The 22,280-nt window shown below is 41.4% G+C and overlaps 1 protein-coding gene across 2 annotated transcripts in view; it reads left to right on the forward strand.

Annotated features, from left to right (window-relative positions):
* dtnbp1a (dystrobrevin binding protein 1a) overlaps window positions 1-22,280 on the forward strand; it is a 226,876-nt gene that overhangs the window by 59,316 nt on the left and 145,280 nt on the right. For both annotated transcript variants that reach the window (XR_013500785.1, XM_078241444.1), the window contains exon 5: window positions 487-619. Coding sequence is in view for 1 of the 2 variants with exons in the window: in XM_078241444.1 (XP_078097570.1) it covers window positions 487-619 (133 nt within the window). In the remaining variant the exon portion in view is untranslated. The remainder of the gene's footprint in view (window positions 1-486; window positions 620-22,280) is intronic.

Here is a 22,280-nt window from a genome sequence, read left to right on the forward strand (position 1 = left end):
TGATCTATATCACTTTTGGTCTGTTGTGCTTTAGAAGGTAGTTTAGTTGCGACATCAACTAAGTTTGAGGACTTGGCGATTAGTGGTAATGGGTGCACTTTCACACCACTTAACAGTTTCACCAATAACTATTGTAAAACATGAGCAATAGCCAGTTCAGAGGGCCTCTGAGCTGCGTGAGTACAGTAAGAAGTTTAACAACACCAGGTTAAAGTCCAACAGGTTTATTTGGTAGCAAAAGCCACACAAGCTTTCGAGGCTCTGAGCCCCTTCTTCAGGTAGGTCAGCATTTCTTTAAAAAATACAGCCTGCTTCTATTTTCTGTGCTGAAAAAAATCATAATTCAATAATTTAAGTTAAACAATTTAATGCCATTGTAAAGATGTACAGGAATTTAACACATAAAATTTAAATCATATAAATAGTTGAATTGTTTGTTTTAATGTATTTTCATCTGTACTTACTAACTGGTTCACAATGTTGCAGGCAGTAGATGGCAGAGTGGTGGTACTATCAGCATACTGGGAGAAAAAAAGGAACCACTTCATTGAGCTGCAGGAACAGCTACAACAAATTCCAGCATTGTTAGTAGGCCTGGACACCCTTACATCCAGACTTGGTGAGTGTGGTTTTTCTCTTTCAGTTAAATCAAAGTTGATTATAGAACCCAATAATTACTTTTTCTTTCTTGGTATGGGAATGTTTTCTGTGATGTTTGGTTGTGAAACATATTGTATGAATACGAGTAAAATTACCTTGCAAAAGTAATCTGGCAAATTAGAAATATTGCAGGTTTAATTATCATGGTTATCAATTCAAATCATTTGAAAAGCGGTCTTACTATTTGAAAATGAATGTTCCCATTTCGGGAAAGCTTCATTATTATTGAAACAATTATTGTAATGTGTCTTTCTTGAAGGAAAAGGTAAGTTGCCTAATTTTGCTCACTTGCTCGTAGATCTCATTGAACAATCTTTGTTTATAAAACTATGTCATGAAGCTTGATGCTGCCAAAAATACCCAAGCCCTATCTCTTTGCCAATCTAAATGTTTTTGGGGCCTGTGCAAGCACCTAGGATCATGTTATACTCTGGATTGAACCTAGTCCTGACCAGTGGTATTAACAGGCATATAATGTCTGTATCACTTGTACAAATGTTTCTCAAATGCAAAATCATTTTTTTCATCCTTTCTATTGAGGGCAATATAAGTTACTGCAGAAATGTGGATTTAGTTGACGTGACAACAGCTTATGATTTGTTGAGACGTAATTAAACACTGAATCAATTCTGCAATGCTGAATTAAAGTTAGGGGAGACAGTAGCATAGTGGTAATATCACTGGACTGGTAATCCAGAGGCCCAGAATAATATTCTGGGGACATGGGTTCAAATCTCACTCAGCTGGTGGAATTTAAATTCAATCATTAATAAATCTAAAATTGTCTCAAGAATGTTGACCATGACAATTATCGTGGATTGTTGTTTAAAAAAAATGGTTCACTAATACCCTTTAAGGGAGGAAATCTACCTTCTTTACCTGATCTGGCCTACATGTGACTCCTGACCCATAGTAGTATGATTGACTCTTAATGACCTTCTGAAGTTGCCTAGGAAGCAACTCAGTTCAAGAGTAGTAAGGGATGGACAACAAATGCTGGCCTTGCCAGTGACGTCTACAACCCCTGATGGAATTTAAGTGCAAGCTGCATTTCAGGAACCTCATGACGTTAGTTTTCATAGAAATCATAGAAAGTCATAGAAACCCTACAGCACAGAAAGAGGCCATTCGGCCCATTGAGTCTACACCGACCACAATCCCACCCAGGCCCTACCCCCATACCCCTACATATTTTACCCACTAATCCCTCTAACCTACGCATCTCAGGACACTAAGGAGCAATTTTAGCATGGCCAATCAACCTAACCTGCACATCTTTGGACTGTGGGAGGAAACCGGAGCACCCGGAGGAAACCCACGCAGACACGAGGAGAATGTGCAAACTCCACACACAGTGACCCAAGCCGGGAATCGAACCCAGGTCCCTGGAGCTGTGAAGCAGCAGTGCTAACCACTGTGCTACCGTGCCGCTTTTGGTAGCCATGGGGGGAATTCTTGATCACAGAATGGGAAAATTATATGTTTTCTCATTTATTAACGCCCTTTGTCTCTATAGACAGCAAAAAACACGCAAAAAGTTGCTTTTGTCAATTGGGGTTTATATTCATATTTAATACCAGTAATTTTGTAACTTGAGTTGTTTAGATACATGAGTGGTTTGTCCACTTTGTAATTTTAGTCATATTATTGCGTAATGGAATTTACTGTTTCACAATTGACTTAGTTAATGTTTATGAAATGGTTCCATTGGATCTTTAATGTATTTGTGACCTTTGGCTATTCAATGATGAAGCTGACAGAGGGTAATTTTAAGTTCTCAATTATAAATCTAACTCTGCATTATGATCTTGGTGTGAAGAGACTTGTAAACCAACTTGCTACTTGGTGTTCTCAGTTGATCAAAGCTGGGGTTGACTTTTGCGTGAGGTATATGAAAGATCTTTTTTTTTGGCCAAAAATCATGAACAACTTTTATACAAATATATATGGTAATTACACAGCTGATTCCTCATTATTTCATGAGAGGTTTGTGTGTGTTTACTTTTAGCTTTCATGAACTCCTGGCATTGTACAAAACAGAACATCAGTTTAAATGTTGAAACATTGAATTTAGATCATTTAAATTTTTATCCCTTAAGGCTTTACATGTATCTGATCACTTGTCTCTAGCATTTTCTTATGAATGGATAACTTGTAGTCCCATCACATGGTGCTTCCATTGAGATAAAGTGGATGTAAATTGTTATGGCTAACTTTGCTGCAAAAGCAAACCTTGATTAGAGAGATGTACTTTTCTAGGGGCCCCCAGGTTTTGTAGAACAACATTAAATTATTGCTCTTCTGTCTATGGAATTGCATTCATATAATGCTGTGAAATTAATTTTATAAAAAGGCTTTGTGCTGAATTTTGATGGCGTTAGTGTGGTAAATTTGTAATGGGGCAGAGTTAAATAGAAAATTGCTTTCTTGTTCATTGCCTAAATGCATGAAGACTGTACTTATAGATGAAAAATACTAATTTATTTTCAGAAAGAGGCTTGACTTGTTGATTTTAAATATTTGATTTTTGGATAAAGCAAGAATTCTTTGTATTAAAATAGCTAGGATATTCCATTCAGAATTTGTTTAATACATTTAATTTCAAATGCTTTGTTGTACAGTCATTGAATATTTGGAGAGAATGTGTTGGAAGTTTAAAAGCTGCAAAGGAGATGGAATTTGGCCTCTTGAGCATATTCAAGAGACCATAACTAATCCTGTACGTTAGTTGCATTTTACCCACCTTAGGAACATAGGAACAGGAGTAGGCCATTCAGCCCCTTGAGCCTATTCTGCCCATTCAATGAGTTCATGGCTGATCTGTGACCTAACTCCCTTTCTCTACCTTTGGTCCATATCCCCCCTGCCTTACAGCGCTAGGGACCTGGGCTCGATTCCCGCCTTGGGTCACATTCTCCCTGTGCCTGCGTGGGTTTCCTCCGGGTACTCCGGTTTCCTCCCTCTGTCCAAAGATGTGCGGGTTACATGGATTGGCCATGCTAAATTGCCCTTAGTGTGCCCTAAATTAGCCCTCGGGGGGAACTAGCTAGGGTAAATGCATGGGGTTATAGGGATAGGGCCTGGATGGGATTGTGGTTGGTGCAGACTCAGTGGGCTGAACGGCCGCCTCCTGCACTATACGATTTTATGATTCTAATACTTTTGCTTAACAAAAATTTATCTCAGATTTAAAATTAGCAACTGATCTGGCATCAACTACCACTTGTGGAAGGGAGTTCCATACCCTTTGTGTATAGAAGTATTTCCTAACATCTCTCTGGAATTGTCTGGCCTTAACTTTTAGACTATGCCCCCTAGTTCTAGAATCTCCAACCACTGAAAATAGTTTATCTTTATCTACCTTGTCTTTTCCTGTTAATATCTTGAAGACTTCAATCAGATCGCCCCTCAACCCTCTAAATTCTAGAGAAAACAGGTCTAATTTGTATAATCTCTCCTCATAATATAACCCCTGAAGTCCAGGTATCATTCTTGTAAACTCACGTTGTACTCCCTCCAAGGCCAATATACTCTTCCTAAGGTGTGGTGCTCAGATCTGCTGAATACTCCATGGGATCTAACCAAGGTTTGGTATAGCTGCAGCATAACTTCTGCATTCTTATACTCCAGTTCTCTAGATATAAAGGCCAGCATTCCATTAGCCTTTTGATTATTTTTTGCACCTGTTTGTGCATTACAAAGATCTGTGCGCCTGAACTGTCATGAATCTTTGAACATCCACTGTATTTAACTTTATACCATCTAGGAAGTACCCACACTTATTTGCATTGAAGTTCATCTGTCGCAGTTTTCCCCATTCACCTAGTGTATCAATATCCCTTTGTAATTTTATGCTACAATCTACACTGTCTACAATGCCGTCCAACTTTGTTTCATTAGAAAACTTGGTATATGACATTCTATGCCAATATCCTAGTTGTTAATAAATAATGTGAATAAATGAGACCCTAACACTGATCCTTGTGGGACACCATTTTGAATATCAACCCATTATCTCCATTTTTTATCATCTGCAAATTAGTCAGTCAACCAATTTCCCAGCCATATCAGTAATTTGCCCTCAAATCCATGGGCTTCTACCTTAGTTAACAGTTTATTATGTGCCACTTTATAAAATTACTTCAGGAAGTCCATGTAAACAATACCCATAGACATTCCTCTGTCCGCTCCCTTAGTCATCTCTTCAAAGATTGTGACGTTTGTTAGCTATGACCTACTGTTGTGAATCCATGTTGGCTGTCCCTTGATTAACTGAAAATTTGCAAGGTTTTCAGTTACCTTATCCTTGATTATAGACTCCAATAATTTCCACACCAAAGATGTTAGGCTAACTGGTCTGTAATTCCCTGGTTTTCCTCTTTCACCCTTAAAAAGTGGAATGACATGAGCAATTTTCCATTCCGGAGGATCGAGGGAACTCTGAAAGATTATAGTTAAGGCATGTATAATGTGCTTCCCTACTTCCTTTAACACCCTTGGATAGAAACCGAGAGGGTATGGGGATTTGCCACTGTTTAGCTCCATTAATTTCCCCATTATTTGTTTAATTTGCATTAGTTTTATTTAGACCCTGTCCTCGATCCATTATTAATTTCCTCAGTTGCATAATCCCTACTGAACAAAAATCTATCTAGCTCTGTTTTGAAATTTGCATTTGACTTGGCTTCAGCAGTTTTTCTGGTTGGGGAGAACTCCAGGTTTTCATTACCCATGGTATTAAGAAGTTTTCTTCACATTGTCCTTAAATGATCTAACACTAATTAAGGTTATAGAACCGTACAGCACAGAACAGGCCCTTCGGCCCACGATGTTGTGCCGAGCTTTATCTGAAACCAAGATCAAGCTATCCCACTCCCTATCATCCTGGTGTGCTCCATGTGCCTATCCAATAACCGCTTAAATGTTCCTAAAGTGTCTGACTCCACTATCACTGCAGGCAGTCCATTCCACACCCCAACCACTCTCTGCGTAAAGAACCTACCTCTGATATCCTTCCTATATCTCCCACCACGAACCCTATAGTTATGCCCCCTTGTAATAGCTCCATCCACCCAAGGAAATAGTCTTTGAACGTTCACTCTATCTATCCCCTTCATCATTTTATAAACCTCTATTAAGTCTCCCCTCAGCCTCCTCCGCTCCAGAGAGAACAGCCCTAGCTCCCTCAACCTTTCCTCATAAGACCTACCCTCCAAACCAGGCAGCATCCTGGTAAATCTCCTCTGCACTCTTTCCAGTGCTTCCACATCCTTCTTATAGTGAGGTGACCAGAACTGCACACAATATTCCAAATGTGGTCTCGCCAAGGTCCCGTACAGTTGCAGCATAACCCCACGGCTCTTAAACTCCAACCCCCTGTTAATAAAAGCTAACACACTATAGGCCGCCTTCACAGCTCTATCCACTTGAGTGGCAACCTGCAGAGATCTGTGGATATGGACCCCAAGATCACTCTGTTCCTCCACAGTCTTCAGAACCCAACTTTGACCCTGTAATCCACATTTAAATTAGTCCTACCAAAATGAATGACCTCACATTTATCAGGGTTAAACTCCATTTGCCATTTTTCAGCCCAGCTTTGCATCCTATCTATGTCTCTTTGCAGCCTACAACAGCCCTCCACCTCATCCACTACTCTACCAATTTTGGTGTCATCAGCAAATTTACTGATCCACCCTTCAGCCCCCTCCTCTAAGTCATTAATAAAAATCACAAAGAGCAGAGGACCAAGCACTGATCCCTGTGGCACTCCGCTAGCAACCTGCCTCCAGTCCGAAAATTTTCCATCCACCACCACCCTCTGTCTTCGATCAGATAGCCAGTTACCTATCCAATCGGCCAACTTTCCCTCTATCCCACACCTCCTTACTTTCATCATAAGCCGACCATGGGGGACCTTATCAAACGCCTTACTAAAATCCATGTATATGACATCAACTGCCCTACCTTCATCAACACACTTAGTTACCTCCTCAAAAAATTCAATCAAATTTGTGAGGCACGACTTGCCCTTCACGAATCCGTGCTGACTATCCCGGATTAATCCGCATCTTTCTAAATGATTGTAAATCCCATCCCTAAGGACCTTTTCCATCAATTTACCAACCACCGAAGTAAGACTAACTGGTCTATAATTACCAGGGTCATTTCTATTCCCTTTCTTAAACAGAGGAACAACATTCGCCACTCTCCAGTCCTCTGGCACCATCCCCGTGGACAGTGAGGATCCAAAGATCAAAGCCAAAGGCTCTGCAATCTCATCCCTTGCCTCCCAAAGAATCCTAGGATATATTTCATCAGGCCCAGGGGACTTATCGACCTTCAGTTTATTCAAAACTGCCAGTACATCCTCCCTCCGAACATCTATTTCCTCCAGCCTATTAGCCTGTAACACCTTCTCTTCCTCAAAAACACGGCCCCTCTCCTTGGTAAACACGGCCCCTCTCCTTGGTGAACACTGAAGAAAAGTATTCATTCATCACCTCGCCTATCTCTACTGACTCCATACACAAGTTCCCACTACTGTCCTTGACCGGCCCTAACCTCACCCTGGTCATTCTTTTATTCCTCACATAAGAGTAAAAAGCCTTGGGGTTTTCCTTGATCCGACCCGCCAAGGACTTCTCATGTCCCCTCCTAGCTCTCCTAAGCCCCTTTTTCAGCTGATTCCTTGCTAACTTGTAACCCTCAATCGAGCCATCTGAACCTTGGTTCCTCATCCCTACATAAGCTTCACAAGACATTCCACCTCTTTCGTGAACCATGGTTCCCTCACTCACTTATGCCCCTTTATTTTGTAGGCTGTGAATTTAAAGTAAAGTTTAATTCTGTTTAATTTATTCTTTATTTCGTGTTAAGCAAAGTGGTCAGAAAACTCTCTCTGCAGTAGTTTATTATTTTAATATTTTATCATGTTGCAGCTGAATATTGATAAGTAGCCAATGCAGTTTAGTTGTTCATCTTTTATGTGCATTGGAGTCTTTTGTATAACCACCTGCTCTCTAATCATTCCTTGGTGTGTCCTGTTTTCTTTTCTCTGAACAGCCTCCAATATGTTTATCTCTCGAAATGTGATTATAAATTGTACATGGTACCCCAAATATGATTTTACTACGAGTTGTACATCCTCAGCCAAGTCTCTTGATTTTCACTTCACTGTTCTGATTTTGTATTAAAATGCTCTATTTAATTTTTAAAATTCCTCCTTGTCTTAATGATGAGCCACATTGTCGCTACATTGAAAACGACAAGACTACTATCTGTCCCTTTTATAAAGCTTCTTTGCACTAATTCTTTGTGTTGTGTATGTATCACTTTTTCTCTCACTGTATTTAACTTTTGCTATTAAACTTGTCAGTATGAAATTTAGTTTACCTTGTTATCTGTCTAATTAGATTAAAAATATTTTATCTTTCTGCAAAATATTGAAGACGAGTATTTTTAAAGCATGTGTATTAGTAGACTTTGGACAATCTGTTTTCCATCTATTTTAAATCCAATGTAGAAGACTTTTGTTAGATCACTGACCTTTAACTACAGTGCTCTACTATATAGGAGGCAGTAAATGTATGTTTTTCATCCAAATATACCGTTCACTAATGTCTCACACCATAATCATTATTACTTGAATTGCATTTATTGTGCGTACATAGCTTTTGTAATCTGATATTTGGAATTTACCAAATAATGCACAAAGTGACAACAATGGACTTTTTGAGCTTTTGGTAAAAGTGATATCCAAAATCATCGCATGTAAAACATACAAATACAAAATAGGGAACTGGATTATTGGCTGCACCAATTATTCATGTGCAATTGAATTGTGTTTCTTGCACTAACCACTAATATGAATGTTGCTGAGATGAGTGGCTACCAATTTCAAGTATTAACAGGTTACGTGCAGTCATGGAGAGAAAGATATGATGCTAAAATATGCTTTAAATTATCTGGGGGCAATTAGTAACACTGGAGCACTAGTCTGTGAATTAGAAAGTAATTTGCCACAACTCTGCTAGCAAAGCTGTGATCTGGCTAGCAGTTTTAATGAATATGATATGGTCTTGCAACTATAAATGGCATTTTGTGAAGGAAATGACTTATACAAAATGGTTACAAAGTTTTCTTTGCCACAAGGTGCTGACCACTTTTTAAAGAAATGAGCTATATCTCATATTTTCAGAACTGAAATGTTGCATGAATTTCAAATTTAAGCTACTAATTTCTGTCTCTTGGATTCCACTTTGGAACACAGGAATGGATATACAGGACTTGAAAATACATTTTGGGCAACCTGGCTGGTTCAAGAATTCAACAAGCAGTTCATTGCTAATAAACTGCTTTTCTTAACAAATGTATGTCCAGCAGGAATTTTGTCTTGTCAGATGTGTGTGACGTAATTTTTAAATTGCCTTTCTATAACGATGAAGAATTCTATTGGCTTTAAAGTTGATATTGTCCTCAGAGAGAGTTCATTTTTGGAGCCTTCGGTTTAAATTGTAGTTGCCACTAGAGGGTGCTGCAATTACACTATTGAACCAAGCAGCTGGCGTTCATACAAAACATTCTGGAGTTGTTTTAATTCTTGTTTGAGCTAGAGCATAGGACTGGGTCATAATGAATTTGTAAAGACTTTTGTTTACTATCGATTTCCCTCATCATATTTTGAGTGAGTTATTTACTGGAAAATACAGACTGGGAAAGTCTAAGACCCTAATTTTCACTGAGTGTTTTTGACACTGTGGAATCAGTAATATCCAGATAACAAAGGAATATTTACCATGATCTGGACGTGACTGTCTCGTTGAATATTGCAATGTCAGATTACAACTTCAAAGCTTTAGAGAAATGAAGTAAAATCAAGTCACCCAAAAACTCATTCACAAAAATTTACATCGAATATTTACCACAAAGAATTTTTCACACCTGCTGTGTTTTGCAGGTTAACATTTTGTCTGGTTATTATTCTTCTTGGATAGCTCATGAGGGTAGGTCTTGTTGAGAAAATATTTTCCAAATGCAATCAATTTTGTGTGAAGTGCAATCAATTTTTTTTTGTTTTCTCACATGGTAAATATTACCCTTTTCTTCAAGTTTCCAGCTGGGGGATCATTCAGCATGGTAACAAACCAACTTCATTAGCTTTTTGAAGCAATTTGATTTGATTTAGCGTCCCCTTTTATTTGTAGCTCTTACTAATTGTTGAATTAGTTTTCCCATCGCTGTTGCTGATCAAAAGTGCATAAACTTCAATTTTCTTTAAGCTAATGTTTGATATGAAAACATTTTATGATGTTTATTTTGGACTTTGAAAAAGAACAGTTGTGGAACTTGAATGCATCCATGGTATTTTGCTTACTTTAGTTGTAGGACTTGACTTTTTTCATTTTATACTAAAAATGTGAAATATGTTTGTAGTTTGGAGGTATGCAGGTGTGGTAGGTAAGGACATGTCATGTTGCATACGCAATCAAAATAAATACTTCTGTAATATTGTACATGCTGGTTATACAATTTGCACAATTACGTGCATTTTGAATGTCTCGATGCATGCATGCAGATTTATCTCTTTAATGTGGCTCAGATTTCATATTCTTGAGGCCATGGCTAAAAATATTTTCCAAACTTTTTTGAGGGCTATGTTTTTCTTTAACCCATTGCATGTAAAAAAAAACTTGAAAATTTATACATGCATTAATTATTTCACAATGTGGTGTTAAATTTTCAAGAGTATTTTAATGATTTAGCAACATCAATAACAATTTTTATTCATATCAAACCACATTTGTAATGCAATGTGAAACCAACTTTAGTGAAACTTTTGAAATACTCAACTTATTCATCGGCAAGGTTTCACACTCAGCTATTAGCAGAGAATTAATCAGATTCGTTGAGGTTGGAACAATGGCTAGTATTAAAAGTTGGGCAGCTACCACACACTAAACTTCAAAGTTTACTTTTTTATCTATGGACTCTATAAAATGAAACCTATCTTTTGTCCTTAAACTGAATAGAGATGAACAGCCTTATCCTCTCATCCTGATCAGGTTTGTTGATCCCTATGGCTGAAATGATTGAATTGTCAAAGAGGTGGATAAGAGGAGGCCAAGATTGCTTCTCGTAACTGGGCATCAAACCATTCCAATGTAAAGTGCGAATGCACCTTCTAAAAATCAATGTATTACTAATTTACCATGCACGAACACAGAATTTCTTCTAGGGTAATTTGTCACTTGGAAGTTAGTTTGTCTTGTTTGTCTACCTAATTTATTCTACTATGCTTTGTACATATATCGTGAACAGAAAAAGCTACAATTTACATGAAATGTTAATGCAAAATTGATCATTTGTACTATAGATTGAGGAGTACAAGTCAACCTGGCATGTAAGAAGATACAATCTTTTTTTCAGTGCCAAAAATCATGTTTAGGCCAATACTTGCCATTTAAGTCAACCCCCTGTGTTCAGCTTAAAAATAGCACTACTTGCTTGAGAAATTGGCCTCAATTTTTCACCTCAAGTGCATGTTTTACGAATCTTATCAGTCACATAAGGGATCAAGCAGGTGACATGGGTCGTGTTTCCAAGATGATGTGTGGGAATTTAAGACATGCCCATAGAGAGCAGACGATATGTGCAAACAGAAGTGAAAAAAGAGTGAAATACAAAGCTGGTTTTCAGCTAAAATTTGTAATATTTGCTAACTCATCAAATAACTTTGCAGCGAGGGAATTTGGCCTCCGTGAAAAACTGGGTCAAGCATGGAAGAAGAGATCAACTCTGAAGAAGATGCCCAAGAAAAACTGGGACATGCAAACTGGGACCAAGTGCTTGTCTAATCTTGAGAACCATGTACTGGAATAGATCCTTGAAAATCGTTCATGGTTACATTGCCACCAGAAACACAGTGCATATGCATGCAATTAAGTTTGCCCAATCAAGCCCTGAATCCAGCAAAGATTTCAGAGCAACAGTTAGTTGGTGTAGTTACTTTATGGAGTGAAAATATCCAGCGTTGCAGCAGAAGACCAAGACATTGATTTCAAAAGTACTTTGCCTTGAATGCCAAAGACAATGGGCCCGATTTTACCATTTTGATTGTAAGTGCTGGGCGGACTTGAATCTGGGAGTGGTTCAGATCCGACTTTTAGACCTGTTTTCTGGTGCACGCCACCAGAAAAAATATCAGTGATTCTGAATCACGCTGCACAAGCCTGTGGGCGAAACCCCTCTTTGATTGGCGACCCCAAACTGCGCAGGCTCACAAAAAAAGATAGAATGCTGCTCCCCTACAACATCGTGCCCGGGCCAGATAATGCCTCCCCCTGGCCCCCACAGACATTGCCTCACCCCCACAACATTACTGACCACCCTATCCCATCACCTGCCCGCAACCCAGACCAATCGTGCCCCCCCGGCCCCCCCAGGGCTGCCTGCAGCTGATCTGCCCCAACGAGGGGCAGTTCCATTTAAAAACCCAAGAATGGACAGGCAGGCAGGCATTCCTGCACAATGCGAGGCAGCCTCTCTCTCTCTCTCTCTCTCTCTCTCTCTCTCTCTCTCCCCCCCCCCCCCCCCCCCCCCCCCCCCCCCTTCCCCCCACCAGGGCATCTCGGGCAGCAGGATGAAGAGGTATCTCGGGCAGCAGGATGAAGAGGGTGTCGTGGGAACAACCTAAACATCTGGACGTCGGCCAGGGCCCTCTAGGTCCAGGGCCTCCAGAGGACGCCCGCCACACGCATCACAGGCAATTGGACAAGGTAGACAGCTTGCCCCCTCCACCTCCGATGTACATTCTGGGGAGTCACTGAGACATAGTGGTAGGCCACGTAAGGTTAGGAAGTTGTAGTTGCACTGAGATGGCACGGGTGAAGGGCTGCGCTAGTTAGAACGATATTTAAGCATGATAATGTTTTCTGTTTAAAAGTTTTTAAAGCACCTTCATTGTAAATAAATGTTTTTTCACCACCCACCTGTGACTAATTTCTTTCGATTATCAATCCTCTTCCATTGATGATCACCTGAGGGATGCTTCATGTTGATGTCAGTTGGGGAGGCCCCTCAATGCTGTGTCACTAAGAAAAGGGAGGCATTGGTTCCCCAGACCTCACAAGCGATCCCCACCCGGCCCAGGGCCCTGTATGGGGGTTTCAGATCCCTTATCCATTACACAGATGTGGGCCCAGATGCCAGTATGTATGCAGAGCTCAGGTAGGAGTCAGACTAGATTGCACCAGGGTGTCATCATAATCACCCTCCAGCCTGCCAAAAAACTTGCTAACACAGAGTAACCAGCCCCACCACTCTGGTGTGACAATGTGCGGGATATAGAAGGAATTTGGGGGGTGGGGGATGGAACCCACAGACACAAACCCTTAGCGAGTGAACCGCCGAGTTATCAGGGCCTCCCTTGCTGCCCTCGCATGCCTCATTTGGGCTGCCAGCCCTCGAGCGCCTGCTTGGTGTTCCTCGGTGTGCTCTTCCTCCTCCTTCCTCCTCCTGCTGGTCATCCTCCCCAGCGACAGCCAGCTGGTCAGCCTCCACATCATCCTCCTCCTCCAAGAGGTCACCTCTCTGTAGAGCCAGATTGTGCAAGGCACAGCACACGACCACTATGCGGGAACAGATCACTGGGCTGTATTGGAGGGCCCTGCCAGATCGGTCCAGGCACCGGAATTGCATCTTGAGCTCTGTGCACCTCTCCACTATCGAGCGGGTGGCTACATGGGCCTCATTATAGTGGGTCTCTGCCTCAGACATAGGCGTCCGCACAGGCATCGACATCCATCTCCGAAGCGGGTAACCCATATCACTCAGGAGCCAACCTTGCTGCCTGGTCTCCTCCTCGAATGCCTCCAGATTGTCCGAGCTCCTGACAATGAAGCTGTCATGTATGCTGCCTGGATGTCTGACGCAGACGTGCATGATGGTCATATTATTGTTGCACACTAGCTGAACGTTCAGGGAGTGGAACCCCTTCTTATTTACAAATCTTTGTGGATTCTGTAGGGGGGCCTTGAGGGCAATGTGTGTGCAGTCGATTGCTTCCTGCACATTAGGCATCCCCACAATGGCTGCGAACCCTGCAGCCCGGGCTTCCTGCTGTGCCTGTTCCAGGTTGAAGTTGATGAACTGGCCAGCCCGGGCATACAGGGCTGCAGTGACCTGCCTCACACGGGTGTGCATGGCAGATTGGGAGATGCCACAGACATCTCTGCTCCTTCTTCTCTCTCTCTCTCTCTCTCTCTCTCTCTCCCCCCCCCCCCCCCCCCCCCCCCCCCCGGTCTCTCGGTGCCAGGTCCTGCAATGTGTTGCACAGTCTCCTTTCGGAGACATTGGCGGTACACTGCCTGACATCTACTCGAAGGATACTTGTGCATGGAACTGCCGGGGTCTCTGCTCACCCTTTCTCCGACGCCTCCTCCCCCTCCCTCCCACCCGGATGAATGGCGGCTACCTTGTGCCTCTGGTCCTGGAAGTGGTAAGGCCCAGGCCTCATGTGCCCACAATTCTTCCTCCTGCTCCTCCTCCTCAGCTCCAGCAGCAACCAAAAGATCAGCTAAATCTATTGGTTGCATAGAAAAAGCCATGTTGTCACTCTAAAGGTTGGGGGTGGGATGGGGAAGATGGAGAGGAACACATGTAAAGGTTATGGAATGCTGCTTGCCCCCAGCACATCAAGAGTCACTGTCCATATGCCCCAATTCCCCCAGCCACATGCTCCCCACAATCACAGCACCCCCCCCAATTCCCCCAGCCACATGCTCCTCACAATCACAGCACCCCCCCCAAATTCCCCCAGCCACATGCTCCCCACAATTACAGCACTCCCCCAGCCACATGCTCCCCACAATTACAGCTCCTTGCAAAGTTGAGAGGTTGCAGCAGTGCAATTTGCAAGAGCTTTGTGCACACCCTTCAGCTGGAAGTGAGCTGAGTGCACTAGGACCCAGCAGCACCGCAAGACCCGTGGTCAGTACTGAGACCCGGGTCCGTGCTGCAAGTCGGACATCGGAGACCCTGCAGTACAACAGCACCCCCCCCCACTCCCCCACACACTCGTAGAGCCGCCACCGACCCACAACAGAAATGGCTGCAACAACAGGACACCCGAGAATAGCAGAGAGCTGTCGGACGCTATGCACTTAACCTCCTCACTAACCCTCACTGATGGAGCGTCCGAATCGGACTCTTATTGAGCATGTCTGATTCGTGCCGATTCCCAATTGGTGAACGCAGTGGTAAAGGGGGAAGTACTGGTAAAGTTGGGTGTCCAGTCTATTAATTCAATTTAAATGCATTCAAATGCCCATTTTGGCTCTGATCGTGGCCATTTTAGGCGCTTGGTAAAGGGGGAATGGGCGTGGAGGCAGTCGCGGATCACGCTACTTGCCTCATGCCCCACTTTACCAAGTTTTCGTGTCCAAAAACGGGCGCAACTTGATGGTAAAATCGGGCCTAATGAATTTGACATGTTTTAGTTTTTATTGTGTTTAAATGTATCCTTGTGGAATTCATTAATTAAATTATGCTGTGTTGATTTAATTTGGATTACCAGTCTTAATTATAAAAGGCGATCACCGACCCTGCTGGTTCTCTCTTAATATTCAGCGCGTAAGTAGACCCCCATTTTCTTTGAAGCTTCAAAGGTCAAATGGTATTTCTTAATGGACTAGTTATGACAACAGTGTACAGTGGAAAGAGCTCTGGTTTATAAAGCCATAATCTGTTCCCACAACCCTGCAACACATTTTCATTTATGAACCTAACCAAATTAATCTTGAATTAATTTGGACAGCTGCTGCCCTAACCAAAAATCTTAAGCGGTTTCCAGAGCACCTCAACTTTAGGAAAATAAGTTTATCTTGCACACCAGCTTAATTTCCTTGTGTTTGATCTTCTATCCATAAGCCTTCCAGTCTGCTTCCTTATACCTTGCCCGTCCTTTCGTAATTTTAGACACTTCTATCATATTTCACCTCATCGTTATTCTCACAAAAAGGCCCAGTCCTTAGATCTGCTTTTATTTCTACTTCCTCATATCTGGTAGCATCCTGGTTAGTGAATCTGTGTTGTGCCTTTTGGTCTCAAAATCCTTCCTACAGTGCAGAGTTTAATACTGGATGCAATTCTGTCATTGAAATAGGGCCATTTTAGTACAATTTTGAGTGCATTGGGAGAGACGAGAACCAGGGGACGCAGTTTAAGGATAAGAGGTCTACCATTAAAGACGGAGATGAGAATTTTTTTTCCAAAAATGTAATTTGTATATATCTTCCACAGAAAGCAGTGGGGGCTGATCATTCAATTTATTCAAGGCAGATTTAAACAAATTTTTGATGGAGAAGTGAGTCGAGGGTTATGGACAGAGGCAGACAGCAAAGTGGAGTTGACATCACAGCCAGTGCTTATTGAATGGCGGGACAGGCTTGAAAGGCAGAATGGCCACCTATTGTTTCCAAGTCCTATGTTCCATTTCGTGGCAAATCACCGATTAGGACTAAAGCAGAAACTCTTGGCTATGTGAGAAAATATTCAAGTAGTTAATTTATTCTTCATGGTATTGCTAGAGAACAGACAAACCATATCAGAATAAATTGATGTAAAATAGTTCTGCTTAACAGAATTGAGAAGTAGCAAGCCATGCATTAATGTTTTGACAACATTAATGAAGTTAAAAAATTATACTTGAGCTGAAATTGAATCGAAATTGTAAAGTATCTACTTTTTACTGTAGTGTCATCAAAAAGATTGCATACTCTGAATTATTTCAGCAGTTCGATGTTCTAACAAAACTGAGCTGTTGCTCAATTGGTAGCACTCTTGGCTCTTAGTTGCAAGATCCTGGGTTCAAATCCCACTTCAGAGCTTGAGTACAAAATTCAAGCTTGTCACTCTAGTGCAGTAGATGGTCTGCTGAAGGTGCTGTCTTTTGGATGAATGGTCAGATGGATGTCACAGATCACGTGGCACCATATGGAAGAAGTTTGGGTGAATACTTGGCCGAAACTACCAACTCGCCCGCCACGGAATTGGCATGGGCGAGGGTCCGACAATGGAAATCTCTGTTGACCTTGGGCAGGAATTTCCAGTCTCGCCTGAGCATGGCTTTAAAATCCTGCCCCTTGTGTCTTAATAGTTATCCCTCAATCAACATCACACATCTGGACGTTATAACACTGGAAGTTAGCTGTGCACATATTGCTTAGTGTTTCCTACATTGCAGCAGAACCGACATGAATTTGATTATCAGTGAAACACTTTGAGATATCCAGTAGTCATGAAAAGCGCTATATAAACGCAAGTTTTTTTTCTAAACCTCAATCAGATCATATATTTAGAGTTTTTGCGAAATAGTGCAGTTTGATTACAATTTAATTTGAATAGATGAGTGTTATGCTGTACTTGTAGATATTTTTCAGTTGTAGCTGTTTATCAACATCTAGCAACAATTTGATCTTTTATTTCCTACAGTCTGCTTTAATTAGTTGAACTAAACCTCTGTAGCTGGCATTCTATTGAAAGGCAGCGTCTCTTATCCTACTTGAGTATCTGATAGCTTGAATCATTCCTGCATTAAAAAGTTGTTGGTTTGAGCTGCATGCCAATAATTTGTACTTGTGGTCGACAGACATTGTGAGAAAGAAACTAAGCATATTCCCTTTAAAAGTGCTTATAAACAGCACGCAATTCCAGAACATTTAGAGAGTACAAATCGTTACTGTTTGACTCTGGTCCTATAATGTTGTCCCTAGACCCTTTGAAGATTAGTCAACCCAGCTTCATCAGGGGTGTACGTTTTGTGTACCTTTCTTTAATCTCAGTAATGTGTGGTCAAACCCACCACCTGTCGTTTATTGTACTTTTTATCAACTTGTGCATTATGCAAGCTTAGCAGTTGGTTAATATGTAGTTGTTAGAAAATATTCCAGGATATGTTGAATCAGTTGCATCTTTATTAATTTACTATTGATATTTAAACCTCTAATCATAAAAGCATGAGCTGCCCTTTCTTTGGTGTAATTGCTTCTTTAATGCAGTGGCCATAGCCAAGCAAGATAAGATCTTCATCTCTAGGCATCTCCACGGGCCTCCTAAGTTGCTCTTAATTAGCTAACAGGTGTGTACTATAGAGCTTTTGAAGTGGATGATATTTCCTTATCAAAATCTAATGACCTGACTGAAATTCAAAACACCATACTGTGAGAAATAAATCATGTGTCAGCTGAACTTGTTATTGTACCCTGATCTGTTAAGTCACATGAAATAAATACTTCCCACGACCAGGCAATCTGGCTTTCAGTAGATGGTGTACTTTTTTTTTTGAGCACTAGCTTTGAGGAAATGATGCAGCTGACTTGCATGGGGTAGCTACTCACTACAAATTCTGTGCAAAGCTTTCTGTTTTGGTATCTTATTTTACAGCTGCAATCAATCTACCATATGGTTTCAGTCTGCTTGATATGCAGATAAACTGAGTCAGAGTCATGCAGCACAGAAAAGGCCCTTCAGCCCATCGAGTCTACACCGACAATAAGTCCCACTAAAGGCGCGTTAATCCCATCTTCCTGCACTTGTCCCATATCCTTTAATGTTATGATATTTCAAGCACTCATCCAAATATTCTTTAAAGGTTGTAAGTTTTCTGGCCTCAATTACCTTGTAAGAAGTTTAACAACACCAGGTTAAAGTCCAACAGGTTTATTTGGTAGCAAAAGCCACACAGGCTTTCGGAGCTCCAAGCCCCTTCTTCAGGTGAGTGGGAATTCTGTTCACAAACAGGGCATATAAAGACACAGACTCAATTTACATGAATAATGGTTAGAATGCGAATACTTACAGCTAATCAAGTCTTTAAGATACAAACAACGTGAGTGGAGAGAGCATCAAGACAGGCTAAAAAGATGTGTATTGTCTCCAGACAAGACAGCCAGTGAAACTCTGCAGGTCCAGGCAAGCTGTGGGGGTTACAAATAGTGTGACATGAACCCAATATCCCGGTTGAGGCCATCCTCGTGTGTGCAGAACTTGGCTATCAGTTTCTGCTCAGCGACTCTGCGCCGTCGTGTGTCGTGAAGACTTGATCTTAAAGACTTGATTAGCTGTAAGTATTCGCTTGATTATCTTAAAGACTTGATTAGCTGTAAGTATTTGCATTCCAACCATTATTGCTGTAAATTGAGTCTGTATCTTTATATGCCCTGTTTGTGAACAGAATTCCCACTCACCTGAAGAAGGAGCTTGGAGCTCCGAAAGCTTGTGTGGCTTTTGCTACCAATAAACCTGTTGGACTTTAACCTGGTGTTGTTAAACTTCTTACTGTGTTTACCCCAGTCCAACGCCGGCACCTCCACATCTCAATTACCTTCCCAGGCAGTGCATTCCAGATTCCCACCACCCTCTGAATTTCTTACTCTCATCCCCTCTGAATCTCCTGCCCCTTACCCTAAAACTATTTTCCCCCAGCCTTCTCTGCTCAGCTTTCTAGTCTCTTCATAGTTCAAATGCTTCATCCCAGGCAACATCCTGGTGAACCTCCTCTGTGCCCCCTCTAGTGCTATCACATCCTTCCTACAGTGAGGTGATGACCAGAACTGTGTACAGTACTCTAGCTGTGTCCGAATCACTATTCTGTCCAACTTCAACATTACCTCCTTGCTCTTATAATCGATGACATTACTAATCAAACCAAGTGTCTCCTATGTCTTCGTAACTACCCTGTTCATCTGCTCCATCGCCTTCAGGGATTTGTGAGTAAGTACCCCAAAATCCATCTGTTTTTCTGAGCTTCTCAATGTCCTGTCACTCATTAAATACTCCCTCATCTTGTTTCTTCTTCCAAAGTGCATCTCCTTCAAAACACCATACAGTGAGAAAAAAATCACGTGTCAGCTGAACTCCAGAATTTCCAGAGATCAGTTTGATTGCTGCTATCCCTCTTTGCGTCAGCTCTTGTCCATCGAGTCTGTGTAACTACATGTTTTATTGTTGGACCCTGATCTGTTAAGTCACATGAAATAAATACTTCCCACGACCAGGCAATCTGGCTTTCAGTTAAAAGGTGTACTTTCTTTTGAGCACTAGCTTTGAGGAAACGATGCAGCTGACTTGCATGGGGTAGCTACACACTACTTTGAATTCTGTGCAAAGCTTTCTGTTTTGCTATCTTATTTTACAGTTGCAATCAATCTACCATATGGTTTCAGTCTGCTTGATATCAGGGTTGAATACCATCTGCCACTGCTCTGCCCATCTGACCAACCCACCTATATCTTCCTGTAACCTACAACCTTCTTCACTATTATCCACCCTACCAATCTTGGAGTCATCTGCAAACTTGCTTAACATTCCCCCCACATTTTCATCAATATCATCTGTGTATATAATCATAGAATCATAGAAACCCTACAGTGCAGAAAGAGGCCATTCGGCCCATCGAGTCTGCACCGACCACAATCCCACCCAGGCCCTATCCCCATATCCCCACATATTTACCCGCTAATCCCTCTAACCTACGCATCCCGGGACACTAAGGGGCAATTTAGCATGGCCAATTAAGCTAACCCGCACATCTTTGGATTGTGGGAGGAAACTGGAGCACCCGGAGGAAACCCACGCAGACACAGGAAGAATGTGCAAACTCCACACAGACAGTGACCCAAGCCGGGAATCGAACCCAGGTCCCTGGAGCTGTGAAGCAGCAGTGCTAACCACTGTGCTACCGTGCCGCCCTTTGGGTTTTCAATAAACAATAAGGGTCTCAGTACAGTTCCTTGTGTACACCACTGGACATTGACCTCCAGTCACTTGAACAGCTTTCAACCACTACCCTTTGTATCCTATTACTAGCCACTTTCTGATCCATCTCGCCAAGTTTCCCTGAATTCCATGTCCTTTTACCTTCTCAATCAGTCTCCATGTGGGCTCTTGTCAAAAGCTTTGCTAATATCCATATAATGTACACCAATTGAACTTCCCTCATCTACGTATTTGATCTCATGAATGTCCCAAGTTCAATCATAAATCTAACCTGAGTTGGATCTCATTATGGTCTTCCAAAGTTAGTTTAGCGTTCCTGAATTAGGAAGGAGGAAAATGAACCAGGGTGCCACTTCTTGATCAAAAGTCATCTTGAAAGCCTGGAGATATAGATGTTAGATGAGGACAGTATCAAACTTGTTTATAATATACCTGCATGGGAAATTAGTCTGCTGATCCAGACACAGTTCTGATCCAGACTTCCTGGCTTAGTGCATGAAAAATGACCACTTGAACAAGGTACAGCAGGATTCTTGATTCTCTTGGAGAAGTACCTACTTTGCTCATTTTCAATTTATGGCTTCATGCCCTATACCAGGACTTGACTCTATCATGAAGGCTGAAATCCCAAAGAAATCCTTGCAAATGGAGTTGGGAAATTACCATAGATAGGTAACACTGCATACCCTTGTGATTTAATTGTTAATGCAATGTACTAAAGAGGTTACAACAACTTGAATTTATATTGTAAAAATCCAGTAGGCTTCACAGGAGAATTATTAAACGCAATTTTTGTCACCAAACCGCATGAGGTATTTGGATGATAGACTTTAAAGATTGTCATAAAGGAAGTAAGGGCAAGACAGAAATGGAGAGATTTATGAAGTTAGTTTACTTATTAGTCACAAGTAGGCTTACATTAGTACTGTAATGAAGTTAATTATGGGGGGAATTCCAAAACTTGAAGCCTAGGTGGTTAAGGCACAGCCACTAATGATTGACAAATGGAAATTGGAGATGTGCAGGAAGGTAGAAGAATTGAAGGAGTTCATATGTCTCATAAGGTTGTAGATCTGGGGACAGTTTCAATAGTAGGGAGGGGCAAGAACATGTTGCTATATTATTAGGATAGAGGCTTATTATCACTTAACCCATGGAATTTAAAAGTTTATAGTAAGTCAGGAAATAGTATACTTGTATAATACTGAATGCTTGTAGATTTTAACTTTTGTTTATGAAACAACATACAATATAAATGTATTTCACAAGTTCAGTTATCTTACAGTAATTTCATACTGCTCTTATGTTCCTGTCTCTGCCTCCTGATACATGTATCTCACAAGCTGACTTAACCTACTTGCTGATTTTTTTTGAGACTGGTCCAAGGACACTGTTTTTCTGTGTCAGCATGATTGGCCCAATCTACTTGGCCCAAGTATAAATGCATTATTCTAACTACCTCCATGAGTTATACATGTCAATACAGAAATGTGCACAGTAGACGTAAATATAGTACTTTGCCATTGCATGTACACCAGTTTGCATTTACACTGTGCTAATATCAACTTTGCAGGAAGTTTGAGTGAACTTGGCTATGGGCCAAGTGTTGGTAAACGAGATTAGGTAGGTCAGGTATTTCCCATGTGTCGGTGCTGACTCGATGGGCTAAAGGGCTGCTTCTGCACTCTGATTCTGTGGATATTTACCATTGACCATTGTAACTAGACTTAACAATGTAAAATTAATTGTAGGAAGTGGCACTGTTGAATTGTCAAGATTCGGTTTATGAATTTGTGATAACTTATAAATCACCCCAACTCTCTATAAATTTGGATCTTATTTGT

Source organism: Mustelus asterias, chromosome 2 (genome assembly GCF_964213995.1).
Source record: "Mustelus asterias chromosome 2, sMusAst1.hap1.1, whole genome shotgun sequence".
Taxonomy (NCBI): domain Eukaryota; kingdom Metazoa; phylum Chordata; class Chondrichthyes; order Carcharhiniformes; family Triakidae; genus Mustelus; species Mustelus asterias.